This window comes from Herpailurus yagouaroundi, unplaced genomic scaffold (genome assembly GCF_014898765.1).
Source record: "Herpailurus yagouaroundi ecotype Mexico unplaced genomic scaffold, PumYag 196, whole genome shotgun sequence".
Taxonomy (NCBI): domain Eukaryota; kingdom Metazoa; phylum Chordata; class Mammalia; order Carnivora; family Felidae; genus Herpailurus; species Herpailurus yagouaroundi.
Window position 1 is genome coordinate 3,457,676 of NW_024412427.1, and position 20,052 is coordinate 3,477,727.

Below are 20,052 nucleotides of genomic sequence, written 5' to 3' on the forward strand. Positions count from 1 at the left end.
ATTCCTGCTCCCTTGCTGAGGGGGGTCGTCTAACTTTCTTCCTTTAAACCTCAACAGGTCAGGGGTTGACAGGTCTCTCCTTAAATCAAAGGTTTCTCAACTCCCAAGCAAAGACGATGAGGCTCCAGGATACATCTGTCCCCTCACCCAGACCCTAAAGACCCAGCTACTGAGGTAAGGGATCAGGAGGAGGGCTGTGGGGTCAGGCCTGGAAAGGGGCATTTGCTCAGGCTGCAGGGTCACCTTGTGGAGGGGTGAGGGGCTTTCCTTGCTTCTGGCACCAGCCCACTGGGTGGATGTAGGGGCTGCTGGGATCACACCTGAAACCAAGAATACTTCACTGTCCCAAGTGACACTTTGAGGCCTATGACAGCACAGCTCCAGCACCCAACCTCATTCTGCTTAGTGAGAGCTACACAGACGGCTGATGAAGTCAAAAAACTGTAGCATTAACTACAAACTCTAAGACTACCATAACGTATAAGGGAAAATCATGAATCACAGGTTTGCTCATCCTAACCTTGGTATTTTTAGGATGAAACATTTAATTTTGCATTGTATTTCTTATGATATAGATCAAAGCCACAGGACAGTCCGTGATGCCCCAGAGCAAATATCAATGTCAGGACCAGGTTGGGGTTACATGGTGCCTGAGGTCTGAAAGTATTGCCTCCTGCCCCCACCATCCCCTCACCACCACCGCCCCCCGCCCCCCTCCACCGCCCCCAGCCAAGTCTGGGCCCTCCCACTACCAGTAGTCGTAAGTATCATCCCAGTTGTCAAAGTGCACCAAGAAGCGGCTGTCCACCACGTCAGTCACACTGGCCACACAGACAAGGGACGGGTTCATGCGGTCAACAGCTTCCAGCTTCATGCCCACCTGGAAGCCCAGGGGTGGGGGACTCTGTGGGCAAGAAGAGAGGCTGCCATAACAGGCTGGCTAGCACTAACCCAGAACCCACTGGCAAAGGAAGGAGTAGGTTCTCCAGGAGTTATGCCTGGGGTGGGGTAGGGTAGGGGGCACAGGAGAAACAGGCTGAGAAAGAGGGTCCTTCCAGGGCAGAATCATAACCCCAACCCCGAGCCACTTGGGAACTTGTGGCCTCCAAGGAAGGAAGCCTCACTGTGGTGGAAGATGAGAGACAGGCAGAAAGCCACGCATTCACCCAGAGAGTCTGTCTGGTTGAGTCTAAGCCTCTCCTACACAGACCAGCCTGGCCTAGCTTGCATTGAGGTAGCTGGGTCACTAGTGGGTGCTGGGAGGGAGAAGCTGTCGTGAGGCAGGGAGAGGGGAGGAAGAGCATCCATTGGGCGTAAGCTTCAAAAGTCATCACCTCCCTTGACCTTTGCAACAACCCTGTGGAGGTAAGTATTATCATCTCCATTTTATAGATTACATAATTTGCGCAGGAACACAGTGCTAGTCAATGGTGGGACCGGGACTTAAACAGTTTGACTTAAAAGTCTGCATTCCCTTTCATAATAGCAGGTAGAACCCCACCAGTCACCTGGGAACCTGTAGGTATGGTCTGTGGGGCCAGACCCGGGCAGAAGAGTAACTGCCTGAATGGCATGGTGGACGCCCTGACCCCTGGGGACCCTGCACTCTTGACCTGGTAACAATTTTAATGGGGGTTCCCTAAATCTTGCGGACTTCTGGCTGGAGATTAGGAGCTACTTCGACTGCTGGATACAGTTGCCAGCTGCCTTGAACAGAGAAAAAGACAAGGAGTGAACGTTGGGACTAAATGGGAGAGTCGCGGTGTTGGTCAAAAGGAAGGAAAAAGCAAGCTCCCAGAACAGAGGCTTGGACCTTACCCCCAGGTCTGCAGAGCAAAGCGATGCAAGAAATAAGGACAGTGGCATCCCAGTGCCCAGGCTGAGATGGTGGGTGCCCAGAGGACAGGGTTTCTGCGGTAGGGAGGAGGGGAAACTGGGCAGACCCCATAACCAGGTCTCCCTCTGGCCCTCGGCCTGCCCAGAGTGCCCCTCCCATTTGGTGTGAGCTGAGAGCACTGGTAGATGAGCTCTCTTCTGCTGGGATTCTGTCCCAGAGGGTGGGAATACGCTCTCACTTGCTCGGGGCCACTCACGTGGCTCTGGTTCACAAACAGGTGCTTGGGGGCGGCCTGAGCTCTTGTGCTGCGCAGGTACTGGCTCCAGCTGAACTCCTCCTCCTTGTAACCTAGGCCCCTCAGGCGGGGAAGAACAGAGTGCCGTGCAGACAGAGGCTGGGCCATCACGAGGACATCCCGCGCTGAAGCAGCAGAATCAGGAAAGCCCAAGGACCTCCCAACCCTCAAGAACCTGCCCAGGGAGACCCTGCTGAGGTGGGACATGACCTGGGTCGTCACTCCAAGGGCAAGGGCAAAGCAGAAGCCCTGGGGCCTAGTCACAGCAGGGTGAGATTAAAAGAGGCTAGTGGTGGAACGGGGAACAGGGGAGAAGGTCCCACAGGGAAGAACCAATGGGTCTGAGGGCTCACTGCCTCACTGTGACCAACCTGGCTAGGCCTTACCTTTGGGGGGCTGCAGTTTGTGCCCAGTCTTCTCAAACCAGCCAGCAGGGTGAATGTCAGGGGAGTTGGCATTGATCCAGAAGTCATGGCACTCGGAATACCCATCGAAGTGTAGACGTAGGCGGTAGCCACACACCTAGCCCCATGAGGGGGAATCACAGGGACTCTGATGCCAGCAGACTCCCACTCCCTCTCCCTCACCTCTCCTGGCACAGCCTGGTGGTCTCAGGGTCTCGAACGCTAGCAAGGTCCCCAGCCCACCACTCTTCCCCCATCCTGAACCTTGCCCCACACTCTCCCATCCTGCATTGAGGACAGATCATGTACTCATGAGCCGAGTCTGCATGTGAGACAGGCAGAGTCTAGGACATCCTCCTGCCCTTTTGAGTCCTGGACAGAACAGCAAGGGCACCTACCGAGGCTCAGGCCTGTTCAGAGGGCCCCTGATGACCCTTCCTTCTGCTACCGTCTCTCACTGCTCCCCCCTCACACTGCTGTGACCTCACTAAGCTGATGGCAGCTCCTTGAACTTGGCTCCCTGTTCTATGCCCATGACTTTTGCTTCTTCTGCCTGGAACACCTACTCACTCACAATTTATCCCTCAATGCTTGGCAGGAGGCCTTTCCTCTATGAAGCTCCTCTTGCCCCCTTGGGGCTGCCCTGCTCACATCTGCTGCCCCGTGTGGTAAGCTGCTGATGTGTTTATCTGGCTGATTCCCACACAAGTGTGAGCTCCCAGAGGACAAGATCATGGTTGGACTCATGCCAACACCTCTGCCCTCGGGATCCCTCCTCCTCAGGCTCCCCCAGCACTGCAGGATGCACCATTCAGTAACGTCTCCACGCCCAATATTTAGGTTTTGTTCCTATTTTAGCTTTCGGTGGGTTCCACCATAACCCCCTAAAGACTGGGTGCTTTCTGAGGGCAGGGCAGTGTCTCCGTCATCTGAGTCAGGACCTCCATGTCCCTAGCAGTCCCCATCAGGCTACCCAGAGAGACATCACCAGAATATGGGAGCAAGTCTCAGCTCACCTCAGCCACTGTGAGGATGAAGTACATGGACGGGTGTTGAGGGTCGATGCCTTCCAACTTCATGCCCAGTCTGAAGCCATTCTTATTATGAGTGACCGCCTGGTACTGTCAACGCACAGATTGGAGAGGACCCAGCCTCCATCCAGCCTTAGCCTTGCCTAGTGGGCTTGGGGTGAAGGAGCTGCCTTTAGACCCCACCCGCCTGGTATTACCAAAGTGTTAGCTTATTTGGGAATCTTTAGTACAGGGATCCACAGCAGGACACACTAGCTCCCAGGTCCTCTCAAAAATGTGGGCTAAGTCAGGGCTGGATTTAAGGGCTTGCTCTTACCCAAGTCATAGAGAGATCCGCATACAAGAACTGAGCAGAAGGTACCAGGATTCAAAAGTCCACAGGTCCAGTGATGAGTGAGCCAGGGTCCCACCTCTCTACTTCCTCCTATCCTGGGCGCCTCTCAAGAGTGAGCCCTTCTCTACTCTGGGACCCTAACCAGCCTCTCCCCCTTCCATTCTACCAGTCTTTTGAGGGATATCAGACACACAGAACACCAGAAGGTCTGAGGTTGGTGGTGAGTTCCTGGACTGGGTATGCAAGCTCTTCCTAGGTAGAAATTGCCTGACTCACGTCCTGGAAGAGGCTGACAGGGGCGGTGACAGCCTTCTGCTCCTCCAGGTAGGGCTCCCACGACCAGCCTTCCTTCTTCTCCCCTGATGCTGTGGACAGGAGACAGACAGACTTAACCTCTGGACTACTCCCGATAGATTCTTCTCCTGAGTTTCCCCTGACTCATCTCTACCTTACCTCCAAAACAAACCTTTGTCTACGATCACATGCTGCCCTCTGGGCCCTCCCAGCCATGCCAGCACCGGACAGCAGGGGTTCAGACTTCAGGGGAGACTCAGTCTCAGGCGGGGCTGCACCAGATTCTGTCTGCCCCACCCTCATCCCCAGACCACCGTTAGCAAAAGTACTTTGTATTATTTAGCAATTAAATTGAGGTCCCACAGAGGGACTCAGTTTTCTGACAAAGCCCAGTGACAAGTCCTGAGCCAGAGGAATTCATCACAGTGCCACCTAAGCTCACAGGGATAGAAGAGGAAAAAGAGAAATGAGACAGAAACCATGGAAGGAGGAAGAAATGGAGGAGCAAGGTCACACAGAAATGAGAAACTCTCTTTTTTCGAATCTTCTTCCTCTAAACACACACAGGTACACACAGATACACAAGTATGTTATATGTGTGCTTAGTATGCCCACAGAGTACAGACTGATTCCATGGCCCTCCTTGACATACACATGCCATGTGTGTACGCACCTGTGCGCGCGCGCGCGCGCGCACACACACACACACACACACACACACACACACACACACACACTGTGGTTAGGAATATCCAGAGGAGATCCCTCCTGGGGAGAGGGAGAGAAACTTCCCTATGGGACCTTCAGGTTAGTGTAAGATGGAGACCAGGCCTACAGAACAGAGAGAAACATCCTTTAAAGACTAGAATAGGTGGCAATGTGTAAGGTAGGCTCACAAGGTCAGCCTGAGCTGCCTTTAGCTGAAGGCTACAGATAATGAAAGAGGCAAAAACCTGCAAAAATCAATTCATATCCCTTGGGTAAATAGCTCCAGCTTCTTCTAGAAACTTCACTGACTCAATTTTGTCATCTAAGATATGCAGACAACTTCATCTACCACAGGGAGTCATTTGCAGAAGTAAATGAAATGCTGTGAGTAAAAGATCTTCTTGAAATGCAAAGTGCTGGTCTTGTGTTACTGGTCTTCCTAGGGTTCCATGAAGTCTGTCTGATCTGGATTCTAGCTCTGCTGTGCTCTGGCTCTCTTGGCTACTGCCCTGGATCATTCAGATGTGGAGTGATTTGTTACTCAGGAAGAAGCTTTTCTTCTTTAGCTGGAACCGCAGTGGCTAGAAGCATCTCCCTAGGAGCTGCCTAAGTTCCCTGGCCACTGTACTGAGCCTTGAGATCCCCACCATCTGACCCAGCTGGGCCAAAGCAAGTCTTTTCTTCATCAACTGATCAACCAAGCCATCAGACTGTCTCAGAGATCTACACCTATACACCAACCCAGAGTACATCTCTTCCCACTACCCTCTGTCCTGAGTGAAACCTGGATTGTCCCTTGAACACATCACTTGTGTTCCATCAAGAAATCCTCAGTTCTCCCACTTGGTCTTTATCCAGACTTACAGAGCATGCCAAAGGAGGAGAGAGTAGGCTTTGGGACGCCAGCCCTGGCATCGTCTCCCCGCGTCTTGCCACTGCCATTCTACGTTATCCTGCATAATACCTCTTCACTTTTTCCAAATCACCACTATTATCACCAGCCCTTCACAACCCCTGAGCCTTTCTCCCCAGACGTTCTCACTTCTCACTCTTCCTAAACCGTCCATGAGCCACTTGTTGGACTTCTCACCTCAGGAAGCTCTGCCCCTCCTGGGCTCCTAACTCTAAGTTCTTCTCCCCTCAGCCACACTCCAATGTGGCCAAGCTCTAAGACACCCCTCCTCTGCTGCCCAGGCCACAGTAGAGACCTCTGGCCTCCCCATCTTCTGTGTCTTACCCTTCCAACCCCCAACCATGCCACTTGCCTCCCTAACCCTTTATTATCTGCATTCTCTCACTAGTCACAATGCATAACAGGTATATAGACTTTACAGTTTACCATCACCACCATTTCCATTTCCCTTAACCATTCCTTCACCACTGAGTGAAGGCTTCACCATTGAGTGGGGCTTCCTGTGTGCCAAGGCTGGTGCCAGAAACTGGGGGTACAGGGATGCCTCAGAGACCTCACATATGTGGCCCCCTTTAATCTTCACACAATGTCTCAAGGAGATAGGTAGGACTCATGGTAATCCTTTTCACAGATGAGAAAAGAGATGAGAAATGGAATCCAGTGGAGAGAGGTCTGACTACTAAACCCTTCAGTAATGACTAGACGTCTCCTCCCTGACCAAGCCCCAGCCTCCTCTGGTTTCCTGCATCCTTTTCCCATGGTGAACAACAGGCTGAGCTGTTAGCTACATCCTCAAGACCAGATGAGTCCCAACGCTTCTGCGTACAGTTGTACAGTATGCACACTGTACACAGGTGCCCAGCCAAGAGGGTGAATGGGCTGAAATCCAGCCTAGGCTCCTTGCCGAGCCATGTGGCTAAGTCTACTGTGAAAAAAGGTTGCCTTTTTCTAATTGGGTCTGCTCAGAAAGGGCACCTGTTTACAATGTGTGTCAAGGTACCGCATAGGCCAGCTGTGGTACTCATCCTCTTTTGACTTCCAGAAATGCTCCTTTGCTTATTCCTGCTTCCTTAGACTAGATGCTCTTGACTAGCAGTTTCTTCAGCTAGCTCAAGCTGTCCAAAACCAAATTCATAACTTCTCTGCCAAAGCTGTGGTCTTCTCAGTCTAGTCCATCCTGGTCGATGGCACGAGTATCCATTCAGTCACATAAGCCAGGAACATGAGAGGGATCCTTTATGTCTCTTTTTTCACGCCCAGCCTCCTTCAGTCCCTGAGTTCTGCTGACTCCAACTTCTACCTGTCTCTCGAACCTATCCCCACCTCTCTCTATGCTCACTGTTGGTCTCACTTTGAGCCTGGTTCAAGAGCCCCTGGACTGATCTCTCCGCCTCAGATTCAGTCTATTGCCAGAATAGCTCTAAAATAAAAATCATTTCTTTCTTTGCTTTACATCCACAATGGCTTCTGATTTACAACCAAAAGTCCAAACACCTTTCTGCAGCACACAAAGCTGTCAGTGACTAGCTTACCATGCATTTCCACGTCCCTGTGTGCTTCTGTGCCTTTGCACATCCTCATCCCTCTGCCTCATAGATGCTGTCCCCACTGTGTCCCAACCTCTTATCTTCTTCTCACCCACAGCTCCGGCACTAGCACAGGGTTTTACACAGAAAGATAATCACCAATTGTTTGTTAAGTGAATGACTAGGAGGATGTATGTGTGCATGCACGGATATGTGGACGACTGGATGTATGGAAGCAGGGATGTATGGATGTATAGACGCACAGAGGGAAGTAACATCATCCCACCTACCCTGTGCAGCCTTCCTTGGCTTTATGAGGCAGCACTTGTTCCGTGACAGTCCTTTGTACCTACATACCTCAACCACAACAGTTATTATACTATTCCATAACTACCTGTTTAAAAAATTTTTTTTCATTCATTATTTTTGATAGAGACAGAGACAGAGAGAGAGCAGGGGAGGAGGAGAAAGAGAGGGGGACAGAGGCTCCGAAGAGGGCTCTGTGCTGACAGCAGAGAGCCTGATGTGGGACTTGAACTCACAAACTGTGAGATCATGATCTGAGCCAAAGTCAAACGCTTAACTGACTGAATCACCCAGGTGCCTTCTCTCTCTCTTTAAAGTTTATTTATGTATTTTTGAGAGAGAGAGACAGAGAGGGAGAGACAGAGAGAGAGGAAGGGAGAGAATCCTAAGCAGGCTCTGCACTGTCAGCACAGAGCCCAATACAGGGCTCGAACTCATGAACCGTCAGATCATGATCCGAGGCTTAACCAACTGAGCCATGCAGGCACCCCTCATTCCTCAAATGTCTTGATGTCCCTGTGCTACCAAGCCCCCTTCCATCTGAGCACTTCCTTCTTGCTGCACTCTCTTAGCTGTATCTTCTTCCTCTTCTCTTGCCATCGGTGGTTCTTTCTCCCACCCCAACCCTGCTCCTAAATGATGGGAACCCAAGAAATACACCAATTGCTTCCCATTTCCTCTCTTTGTGCTGACTCTCTTGGGACGCTTCTTGAGCGCTGCTTCAGTAGTTTAGGTGGAGATAATTCGCAGATTAATGGTTCTAGCCAGACTTTCCACTCTAAGGTCTACAGGAGAGAAGGAAAACCTAAAGAACAGAATGCTATGGCTCAAGAACAACCAATCACAAGTAGTCACCAGGGTGCCAACCATGTGCTGGATCTTTTTGTTTTAAATTTGCCACAGAAACACGTATTTGCCTATCTCTTCTGCGGTATGGTTAGCCAGTATTTGCCTATCTCTTCTGCAGCATGGTTAGCCAGTTCAGAATCAGTTCATTTCAAGACAGAAAACTTAATCAAGAGCCGGCCACTTGAGGTCAACATGTACCTGGCAAGGATCTATGCCTGGGAACACCAAGCCAAAGAGGCTGGGCTCCATAATGCTATGGTCTATTCTTCACTTGGCCTTCAGTTTCTAGTAAGTGCAAATGGACCTTTCTGAAAATCTCATGAAAGTCATGGACCATCTACCCAGAAAAATAAGCAATTCACAGAATTTTGCACATAAATTTAGATTAGGGACCTCAGTTAAGAAGGCACTGTTGTAAGAGTCCTACTGATAAATGACTTGTACCAAAGCACACACTCATATTCTCAACTTGCTCCCCAACTTTACGGCACACTCTTTGTATTTCAATATAAAATGTGTTTCCTATACCAAATTAAAAAATGGCATGGATCTGAATAAATATTTATCTAAAGAAAATATATAAATGGCCAATAAGCACATGAAAAGATGCTCAACATCATTAGCCATCAGTGAAATGCAAATCAAAACCACAATGAGATATTACTTCACACCCACGAGGATGGCTATAATAAAAAAGAGACAATAACAAGCATTGATGAGGGTGTGAATAAACTGGAACTCTGAAACTGGTGGGAATGTAAAATGGCACAGCCACTTAGGAATACAGTCTAGCAGTTCCTTAAAAGGCTAAACATAGAGTTACCATATAACCCAGCAATTCACTCCTGGGTACACAATCAAGAAGAATGAAAACATATCCACACAAAAACTTACACATGGATATTCATATCAGCATTACTCATAATAGCCCCAAAGTGGAAGCACCCCATATCCATCAATCAATAAATAAACAAAGTGTGATATAACCACACAATGGAATATTACTCAGCAATAGAAAGGAATGGGGTACCAATGGCCGCTACCCCATGGATAAACCTTTAAAACACTGTGCTAGGTGAAAGAAGCCAGTCACAAAGAGCCACCATATTATGTGATCCCATGTATGTGAAATGTCCAGACTAGGCAAATCCACATCCACAGAAAATAAACCTGGGGTTGCCTAGGACTACAGGGGTATTGGTGGTTTTGGGGGGAATGATAGCTAAGGGACCCAGGGTTTCTTTTTGGAGTGATGAAAAAAATGTTTTGAAATTGATTGTGGTGGTGGTTACACAACTCTGTGAGTACACGAAAACCCACTGAATTGTACAATTCAAATGGATGGACTGCATGGTTTATGAATTCCATCTCAATAAAGCCGCTAAAAAAACCTGTACCTTGTAAAAATACATATGAAGCACTAACTGCGAAAACTGGATAGAGCAGACACCAATCAGAATGAAAACATTCCGCTCCTCAGAAAACATCATTTAGAAAGGAAAAAGCAAGCCAAAGACTGGGAGAAAATATTTTTTTTAGCATATATGTTTGATAAAGGACTTATATCCAGACTATATAAAGAATCAATAATAAGAAGATAAACAACTTGATTAAGAATGGGCAAAAATGTATGTCTCAGGCAACTATAAGGAAACAGAAGAAGATGCTTGCAGGACTGCTCTGAATGTGAAAAGGCTGTAACAAGTTGACCCCAAAGAATCCCACCTGATCTGGATGTGGGCAGAACGAGAGGGGACATGAGAATATCAGAATAACTGTTAATGACTAAATATACTGTAAAGACTTTTACCATGGTGTGTTAGAAAACGATTCTTCAAACAAAGTGGCTGTTGCAACGATAAAGCAGATATATGTGAGAGAGAGAGAGAGAGAGAGTGCCTGAGTACACACATGAGTTACACGGCTCTAAACCGTAAACTATTGGAACATCCTGTGAGGACTAGATAACGTCAGTCATGAGCCCAGCAGCTGGCCATCTAACCGCCAAACAGTGTAAACAGAACACAGATTCTCCACACACACACAGGACACTCAAGCAAACCTGCCACCCCCACCCTGAGCCCTAGATTCTTCTGCCAAAAGACCCCAAAAATGAGTGGGAAAAAATTTAGCCATAAATGCAAACTTCTGTTGACTAACAGAATATCTTTCCTTGAAAAAAGGAAAAAAGACAGAAAAGGGAAAATATCCAGAAGATGGTGAGCAGTATGGTGAGAAGTATGAATCAAAAGATAACTCTGTACTGGACAAGAGGACCCAGCTAAAAGAATGCTGATTCATGAATCTAGCTCCCTAAGTAAGACAGAGCAGTTGAACCACTGTCTTGAGGAGTTAGACACTGTCTCCTTCCTCTGAATAAGACTTAAGAGGTCATAAACCAATGAGAGCTACGCTTTCGGCTTCTGATGTGAGAGCCTTGGGTGAGAGACAGCAGTGAAAATTTGGTTTGGATGTGATGGGCAAAATTTCCAATAGGCACTACAGAGTTCGGAACCCTGGGCACAGCCTGGGTTCCTCTGGCTGGCAATGATCTGTCAAGGCAGAATGTCTTAAGAACTCACCTCAGCCTCTGGCTCTCTCTGGGACAGGAAAGACAGTAAATCATGCAACTGAACCATGGTCCAAGTGGAACCACCAACATACAACTCATCCATTCATGCACTGAATAAACATTTATTGAGAGTCTACTCAACACCAGTCGCTAAGCTAAGTACCGAGGATACAATGATTAATACAGCTTTTTTTTTTTTTTAATTTTTTTTTTTTTCAACGTTTATTTATTTTTGGGACAGAGAGAGACAGAGCATGAACGGGGGAGGGGCAGAGAGAGAGAGGGAGACACAGAATCAGAAACAGGCTCCAGGCTCTGAGCCATCAGCCCAGAGCCTGACGCGGGGCTCGAACTCCCGGACTGCGAGATCGTGACCTGGCTGAAGTCGGACGCTTAACCGACTGCGCCACCCAGGCGCCCCGATTAATACAGCTTTGAGGGAGGAAGGTAGACATTAAACAAGAAGTGTGATAAATGTTACTTAGCTTAGCGGACTGTTGTCACATGGGAATGGAGAAGGGCTGAGGGCCAGAGCTGACTATGAATGACTTTTGTTCCACTTTTCTTGGAACCAAAGGGCCAGAATGGAGGCCCAAATAGCAAGGTCAGAGGAATGACTGGTATGAACTTGCTCACACCACCAAAGGGAAGCAATGCCATGTGGTGCCATTAAAAGCTGTTTAAGTCTTTGGATACTGAGCCTGGCAGTGAGGCCTATTCACAAGTAGATAATAGAGAATACACAACTACATGATACAGTTCTCCCCATATACGCATACCAGCACATAAATCAGAATCATTGTCTCTCTCGCTCATTTTTTCTCCCTCTGTCTCACATACACCAGTTCATACTCATCTATATATATACCACCCACCATCACATTCCTAACCCATACTCCCAGCCTCACACCTCCAAAAGCATATACACACATCGCACCAATATATATACACACACACACAGGCCACCATACCAGGCTGGCTGCTGTTCCACTCCTCACTTTCCGGGGTGCTAGCAGCAGGCTGTCCCTCTGGATCCTTTCCTTCTTCTTGCTTCTCCTGTGGAAGGCAAGCCTTATTCCTGTCCTCAAGGGTTGAAGTTCCAGACTCTATTCCCCTGCCTGGCTCCCTGGCCACACGGTGTTCAGTCACAAACAAGTGGAATTTCTGCTAGGCTACCAGCTGGAACACAGCTCCAGCGGACAACCCCTTATGAGGTTGAGGTGCACTCACATGACCATACAGCCCCTAGTGACGCAGTCTGATGACAATCTTCCTCATTCCCCTCAGAACTGCTCTGTGTGGATTTTACCTGCCCACTGGAACTTTCATGCTCTGTCTCTTCCAGCTTCTCTGCAACTAGAGCCCTGTGCTCCCAGGCCTCCGGCCTTGTGACTGGGCTCCGGTGATGGAGCTTTCCATCTGCCTACACACCTACTTGGGTGCTGCTTTATGTGAATGTCACTTAGCCCTGACACGAGACTGAGATGGGAGCTCCAGAAAGCAGGAGGGTGATTTAATCATTTTCCTCTAACCAAGTACAGGACCTGAATCAAAATGGGACCCCAAAAATATGATGAGTGAGCCATCATGTGTCTTCTCTGGCCCAGCCCCACAGCCTGGATTAACAGAGAGGGTCGTGGGAACTGAGGCAGTCTCTAGCCTCTGCTCTCCCTCCCCACTGCCCTCTTCCTACCAAGGCCTCTGGCTCCGACTCCTCCTCTGATGGGCTGTGGTATTCCCTGCGCTTCCTCTTCTTCATGGGTTTGAGGAGTTCAGAAGCGCTGGTGCTGGAGCTCTGGCCGGAGTTCTCCACTATGACTGACCTGAGGGAGGAAGGCCTGAGAGAAGGAAGCACCCACCCTGCACCACCCAGTCCCTCTCCTAAGCCCTGAACAGGAAGAGGGCTTGCCTCCCCCGCCCCCCCGCCCCACAGCCACAGCACGTGGGGGGTTGGGGCCCCCCCCCCCCCCCTTACCGCTCTTGGAACAGCGGTGGGCAGTCATCATTGGAAGAACCGGGATCCGGACCTGCGCTTTGCTGAGGTCCACACTCCTGGCACCGACAGTTCCCATCATCTTCTGGGGGGTCCTGCGGGGGATCTTCTGGAGGGTCCTGGGGGAGGTCCGCTGCGGGGGCGCCAAAGGGGCCTCAGGCCTCCCACCCACCACAGCGGCACCTGTCAGGCCCCGCCCACCTCAGAGCCCACGCCCCCTCAGGACCAATCCCTGGGTGCACTCACAGAACCAGGGCACCCTCACCCCAACCCCTAACCATGGAAACTCCTTGGGGAGCTCGGGCCTCGCCCCAACCGTGCAAGGCCCCAGTCTGGGGACTTGGTGGGTGGGGGTCCTACCGGGCTGTTGGGTGCCCGCATCGCCACCTCCCGCCGGGGCCTCGCCATCTTCATACTCGGCCACACCTTCTGGCCGCAGCTCTGGGCTCGGGGGCTGCTCTGCTCCTACCATGTTCAGCGGTGCGTACTCGCTTATCCGGAACTGGAGCGCAGGACGGTCTGAGGACAGGACTCCTGTACCCCCTCGACCCGTCCCCACTCGGCACAGTCCCCTCAAGCCGCCTTACTCCGCAAGGCTCGGCTCTGGGTGCCAGGCTCCAAGCCACGCCCCCAGCAGCCCTCCAGACTCCGAGCGCCTCCACCCCAGCCATGCCCCTAGAGTCCCGCACTCAAAGCCGCACCCCGGAACCCTTCACCGAGGCCCCTTCCCCCTCCTTCGCCTCGAGCCCCGCCCCTGGCCCGCTGGCCCCGCCCCTCAGGTGCGGCTCGCCGGGGGCCCGCCAATCCCCACAGACACTGACCCGCAGGCCGCTCCCAGGAGGCGGGGCCGCGGCCTCCGTCCACTCCAGGAGCCGCACTGTGGTGGCGCTGGAGCTGGCCACAGGCCCGGCGCTTAACTGCGGCAGAACGGTGGCCGTGACAGGTACACTGCCCGCCACTCGCTCCGGAGCGCCCACATGGATTGGTTCCCGCGGAAAACAGGACACGTCTAGGGCACTGCTGGGCAGGCCAAGGGTGGCCGAGCTGGCTGTGAACAAATACACGGACTGTCATGACACAGGTAAGCCTGGTGGTCGTGCCCCATGCATGTGTGTGGGCAGGTGAAGGTTTGTCTTTCTCAGGATCCATACCTGCCTAAGCAGGTATGCTCCTTCTCCCCAGACCCCTGGCTTGGCCCACCTGGGATGATGAAGGCAGTAGTGGGCAGGTGAGAGCCAGAACCTGAGCTGTCTCTGGCCACCAGGTGCACGTTGACCTCTCCTGTGGAGGGCCCCTTCAGTGTCCTCAGCATCTCCATTTCGGCATTCCCCTCCATCCTGGTAGGCCTACAAGCTGAAGACAACCCCTATGGCAATCAGGGTGGGAGGGGGCTTCTTTGAGGAGCAGCTGGTCACCCTCAGGCTGGCAACCTGAAGAGAAAATCCTCAACCCTAGGTAGAGCAGACTGTCTTAGGAGACCAACATAAACTCTGGCTCCTGGCTCCAACCAGGTCACCCAGATGAGGGCTCTGGCCAGGCCCTGCATCTCCCCCAGACTCTGGGAAATGGGCATGCGTGAGGGTGCTCTGTAAACTGTGATGTTCTGAACTGACTCTGGGGAGTAGGTCTTGGGCCGAGGTTCTGTCTGGCCAGCTGTCACGGCATAGCCCAGGCTAAGTCCAAACTCCCCTCTCTCAACCCTGACCTCCAGCCCCACTAGAATCAATCCCTTCTCCCTCTGGAAATTTAGAGCCCTCAAGTACCAGGTTCTCTCTCACTCACAAGGTCCATTTTCCTGGGAGATGATCTTTCCTGATCACAGTCCTTTATAACACCTGCCCACAATCCTTCAACCCCAAGCACAGAGTGCACACCGTTTAACATCTGTTGAACAAATGCATGCATGTGAAGAGCACAGAGGTATCTGAGAGCCCAGACAGTGCATGAGTTTGCTATAAATAAAATGCAAGGGCGAAAGAGGCATTTAATACAGAGGTGGTTGAACAGGTAAATATATGGGGAAAAAACACCTAATGACATAACAAATATATTTAATATCTATCATTTACTTAACTCTTAAACTATCTTGGCCACTGTTAGTGCCTTACCAGCACTGTCCAGTAGAATCTTCTGTGATGATAGAAATATCTTAGGCCTATATTGTCCAACACAGTAGTCGCTAGCCACACGTGGTTACGGAGCACTCGAAATGTGGCTAGTGTGAACAAAGAACTGAATTTTTTTAATCTTCATTTAAATTGGAATAGCCACAGTGACCACAGTTACTGTATTATACAGCAAAACTGTACACATATTATAATTGGCCTGTCGGCACTACCTACAAAACACATCTCAAAGTCTGACAACTTCTCTCCATTTCCTTGCTGCCACACTAGTGCCAACTGCTATCAGCTCTCCTTGGACTTGAGAAACTGCCTCCTAACTCATTTCCCTCCTTCCTTGCCTGCCCCCTATAGTCTATTCCCAGGCAAGAGAAAGCTTTAAAAATGTAAACCGAATCACATTATTTCCCTATCTAAAATTCTTCTATGGCTCTCCACTGTCCTTAGAACAAAATCCAAGTGCTTTATCCTATAGAATCTGACCCGTCTTCCCCTCTGACCTTATCCTCCATCAATCTTCCCCTGTTCTCCACCCTCAACAAACACTGGTTTCCTTCTGTTGATTAACAAACATTCCCACCACAGAGCCCTTGATCCTTGCTGTTCCCTCTGCTTAGAATGCTCTTCCCCATCCTCTTTGCTTGGCTGTCCCCCTCCCATCCTCCAGGCCTTGGCTCAGTGGCCATCTCCTCAGAAGAGGTCTTTCCTGGCCATTCAATTTAAAGCAGCACACCCCTCACCCATTCCACTACTGCCTATCCCATTACTGTGTTTATTTCCTTCACATCCTTCATTACAATCAATAATGATCTTCATTTACTTATTTGTGTTTGATCAGTCAACCCCACTGAGATAGAAGTTCCATGAAGGCAAAGATTTGTTATCTGTCTTGGCCACTGCTCTATGGCCAGTCCTCAGAATAGTGCCTGCACACAGTAGGTGCTAAAAAAATGTGTTGTATTTCAGTAATTTCAACTTGTTAATAAAAAGCTCTGCATATGTGATTGATACTGGGTTGCTTTAAGGAGTTAGCAGTAATTGACAATGGCTTCTGGCATACACGTTAAAGGAAAACATAGCCTAGGCTTAAGACTGACTTAAGACTATGAATCTCAGCTCCACCACTTACACCTGTGCTTCTAAGTAGCTTACCCTCTTTGAGCCTCAGTTTCTTCATGTGTAAAATGTGGCAACGGTATATGCCTCAAATGGCTGTGGTGAAGACTAAATGGACAAAATACGTAAAGTCTTGGTAGCAGCAGAGCAGACCTTCGACAAATCCAACTCCACTCCCTTTTAACAGAAATCCCAGGAAGCTTGGTAGCTTGTTGGCAAAATCAGCTTACAGTGCTCACTGTCTCTCCCAGCCTCCCTCCTGCTATTCTTGTGCATTCATTTATTTTCCAGATTTTCTTCCTTAAAATAGAGTCCATCCTCTGTATTATAGAGTATGTAATCAGGTAGGCAACGGCTAGATACATAACCTGATTAATTCAGGCAACGTTCAAACCAAGGTGTGTCCCGTGTTAAAATTATAAAATAGAACTCCCTGAATTTCAATTCTCCTTATTTTGTTTTGCACAGCTGATGTACCATTTTAAGTGCTTTTCAATAGAGTCAATCTTTTTACTCAAAACCTTGGCAGTCATTAAGAGTCAATGTGGTAGGATGCCTGAGTGGTTCAGTCAGTTGAGCGTCAGACTTGGTCATGGTCATGGTCATGGTCTTGTAGTTCGTGAGTTCGAGCCCCACGTCGGGCTCTGTGCTGACAGCTCAGAGCTTGGAGCCTATTTCAGATTCTGTCTGCCTCTCCTCTGCTCTCACTCTGTCTCTCTGTCTCTCTGTCTCTCTGTCTCTCTCTCTCTCAAAAATAAACAGAATCAAAAAAAATTAAAAAAAAAAAAGTCAGTGTGGTTACTCCTGGAAGAATTTCATTCTGTTTCCAAACTTATCACATGCTTTAGGTGTATCCAGGAAGGGAGGCTAAGGGGACTGCCCTGCTATTCAGTTTGTTGCCCTCGTTTCAGCAAACACTGGAGGGCCAACTAGGTGTCAGCACCGTTCTGTGCCCTGCAAAGACAGTCTCAAAAAAGAGTGCTCTCATGAAGCATATATTGTAGAAATAAGGGATAGGGTTGGGCTGGAGATATAAATTTGAAAGCCATCATGTATAGCTGGCGTTGAAAACCATAAAGCTGAGTACAAAGACAAGGTAGGAGCTTTGGAGCTCACCAAGATTTATAGGTTGGGAGGAGGAAGAAGATCTAGTAATAGAGCTTCTCATGAGGTCAGGGGGAATCCAGAAGAGTCTGAGCTTCTGGAGGACACATGAGCAAAGTTTTCAGGAAAGGGGGCCAGATCAAGTCAGGTGAGGGAGTGGACCGTTGGGGCAATAAGGAGTCATTAGAAACCTTGACAACAGCCACTTCCAAGGAGCTGTGGACATAAAAACCTGGCCGGAGTGGGTTCTAGAGAGAGATCATGGATTAGCTCAATACTTATTGAGCACCTACTATGTGCCAGGCCCTGTTCCAGGCAATGCAGATTTATCAATGAACAAAATAGACAACCCCTGTCACTGAATCCACATTCTAGTGGGGGAAACTAACAGTAAGGATTGATCCTCGTGGGAGAATAGGAGAAAAGGAAGTGGAAACAACGGGACTACCAACTCTCTTAAGGAGGTTGTGATGTGAAGGAGAGCATGGAGTTGGGGGATGGTGTTTGGAGAGTGATGTGGTCTCAAGGAAGGGGTGTGGGGTGTTTGTTGGTTTGTTTTTAAATAGGAGATGTCACAGCATGTTTGTACCTGAGGAAAATGAGCCTACGGAGAGGAAAAAACTGACAGGGCAGGGAAGAAAGACTCAGTCTAGAAGACAAATCCTTGAATATGCAGGAGGAAAGGGGACACAGTGCATCTGTGATGTGGGGACCCAACACACGGTAGCCTTGGGCTCCTGCCAAGAAGCACCTACTGCTTGTGTTCTTCCTCCCTAGCTAAACCATGAGCTCTGAGGCCTGAAACTGCTTCTCTGTGATTTGAATTCGTTCCTCCTCTGCCGCTGCCACCCCTTGTGCTTGCAGCCCATGTGGCATTTTCATAAACACTGTCCCACCTGGTACACACAATAGCACAACCAGTCCGAAATGGCTCCCGGGCCTGAGCCAGGTGCCAGGAACATCCACTCCCACCCCTAGAGCCTGCTTGCAACTTCAGAACCCCACTTCTGTGTCCTGCGCATATATGGTTCCTTCTGCTTGGTACCTTTCCATATCCCATAGGTCTGGAAAAATCCTAATCACCCTCCAAGATCCAGCGTGAGTGACACCTCTTCCTTGAAGTGTTCCCCAAATTCACCCCAAAACAAAGTTAATCATCTCTTTGACTGTGCTCCATTCCACCACAGTCTAATTATGCATTAACTTGTGGGTCTCTGAGATGGCACAAAGCAGCTGATGTGTAAAAAGCCTGACACAGAGGTTGCACTCAACAGTCACTGAATGAATGAATCAGAGAGCTGGGAGTAAAAAGTGGTCAACATATTAGAAACAATGATATTGAAATACATCAATGGTTTAGCCATTCATTCCTTAGGGGCTAGAATACAATTTCCTCCAGTGTTGCTCAGAGGCTAGGGGAGGAGGGGATAAAGAGGCAGTCAGCTACCCTGAAGGCAGCCCTGGGCAGTCAGCTTCTCTGGGAATTGCCCTCAGCCAGGGGAGCTGCCTCGCCCAAGTGCCCTCTCCTGGAAGCAGCCATCCTGTCAGACTAGTTGATAAAGGGCAGAAGGGCCTTGCTCCTTGCCTCAATTTGGGTTATCTCAGCAGGGCCATGTCCCTTCCAGAGCTATCCCTGGGACAGGTTGAGGCCTCTGCAGAGACTACGTTGGCAGTTCAACTTCTGCCCACCACTTTGCTGTCTTCACTGTCCTACAGGTGATACTCCCAAGGGCACTCCAGTAAGTCTGCGCTCACATCTCCCTCCCGGAGTCTGGTTTCAGGGAACCCGACCTAAAACAGTCATTGGGTCCCTGGGACAGAGCGGTCTCTGGCACATAGCATATGCTCGGTAAACATTTATTGAATGAGTATGTCCCTGTTTATTTTCCCTTCCTATCTGCTAAGGTTCTTCCCACTGCTTGCCCTTCAAGGCTTCGTATACAACAGACGCTCAATAAAGGCCCTGGCTCTAGGTGTTGGGAGTGGGGTTAGCGCCCCAGACATCCCCACACGCCTCAACACACACACACTCAGCCCCAGCGAGATCGGGCGCCACAAACTTGGGGCCTGCCCCCAGCAGCTGCGGCCGGGACGCGGGAGGGGCGAAAGCCGGCTCCGGGGTCGGGACCGCCGCCCGCCCGCCCTCGGAGAACTGGTACAGACGGCGGCGGGCGGGGCGGCCACCGACCCGTCGGCCACGCGCAACGGTTACTTTTAAAAACGCCAAAATGGCGGAATTCTTTTTATTCTTTCCCTTTATGGCAAAATAATAATCCCATTTCCCGTTATAAAAATCGGAAACCAACGGTAGGAAGAAGAAAGTTTGCCAGATGACCCATTTCCTAAGAAACCCCAAAGCCCGCCCTCTACACCTTCCGTCGTATTAATGAAAAACTCTTAATTGACTGCATTTCGCTGAAGACGGAGCCGCCGCCTCTCCCACGCGCGGTCGCGGCCCCCAGCCCCGCAGCGGCCGGCCCCAGCCCCGGTAGCGCTCCGCCCGGACCCCTTCCAGCCCGCTCCCCCCGCCCTCGTCCCCAGCCCGCGTCCCCCGCCGGAGGCACTCGCCACGAGCCGCGCGCCCGGACCGCGCGCTGGGCACCTGCGGCAGGGCGGGCGGCACCCCACACCCTGGGCCGAGCCCCCG

General features: G+C 50.2%; 1 protein-coding gene across 13 annotated transcripts in view; it reads right to left on the reverse strand.

Annotated features, from left to right (window-relative positions):
- L3MBTL1 (L3MBTL histone methyl-lysine binding protein 1) overlaps window positions 1-15,492 on the reverse strand; it is a 34,743-nt gene extending 19,251 nt beyond the window's left edge. For 3 of the 13 annotated variants that reach the window (XM_040447020.1, XM_040447017.1, XM_040447014.1), the window contains exons 1-12: window positions 14,263-15,490; window positions 13,884-14,110; window positions 13,423-13,564; window positions 13,045-13,195; window positions 12,763-12,892; window positions 12,041-12,125; window positions 4,178-4,266; window positions 3,553-3,657; window positions 2,519-2,654; window positions 2,076-2,185; window positions 753-904; window positions 244-320 (exon numbers count right to left, since the gene is read on the reverse strand). In XM_040447020.1, coding sequence (XP_040302954.1) covers window positions 244-320; window positions 753-904; window positions 2,076-2,185; window positions 2,519-2,654; window positions 3,553-3,657; window positions 4,178-4,266; window positions 12,041-12,125; window positions 12,763-12,892; window positions 13,045-13,195; window positions 13,423-13,564; window positions 13,884-14,110; window positions 14,263-14,398 — 1,540 coding nt within the window. In that variant the 5' untranslated portion in view covers window positions 14,399-15,490. Of the gene's footprint in view, window positions 1-243; window positions 321-752; window positions 905-2,075; window positions 2,186-2,518; window positions 2,655-3,552; window positions 3,658-4,177; window positions 4,267-12,040; window positions 12,126-12,762; window positions 12,893-13,044; window positions 13,196-13,422; window positions 13,565-13,883; window positions 14,111-14,262 lie in introns of all 13 variants that reach the window. The other 10 variants (XM_040447018.1, XM_040447026.1, XM_040447025.1 and 7 more) reach the window with 7 other exon arrangements.
- Window positions 15,493-20,052: the final 4,560 nt, after the last annotated feature.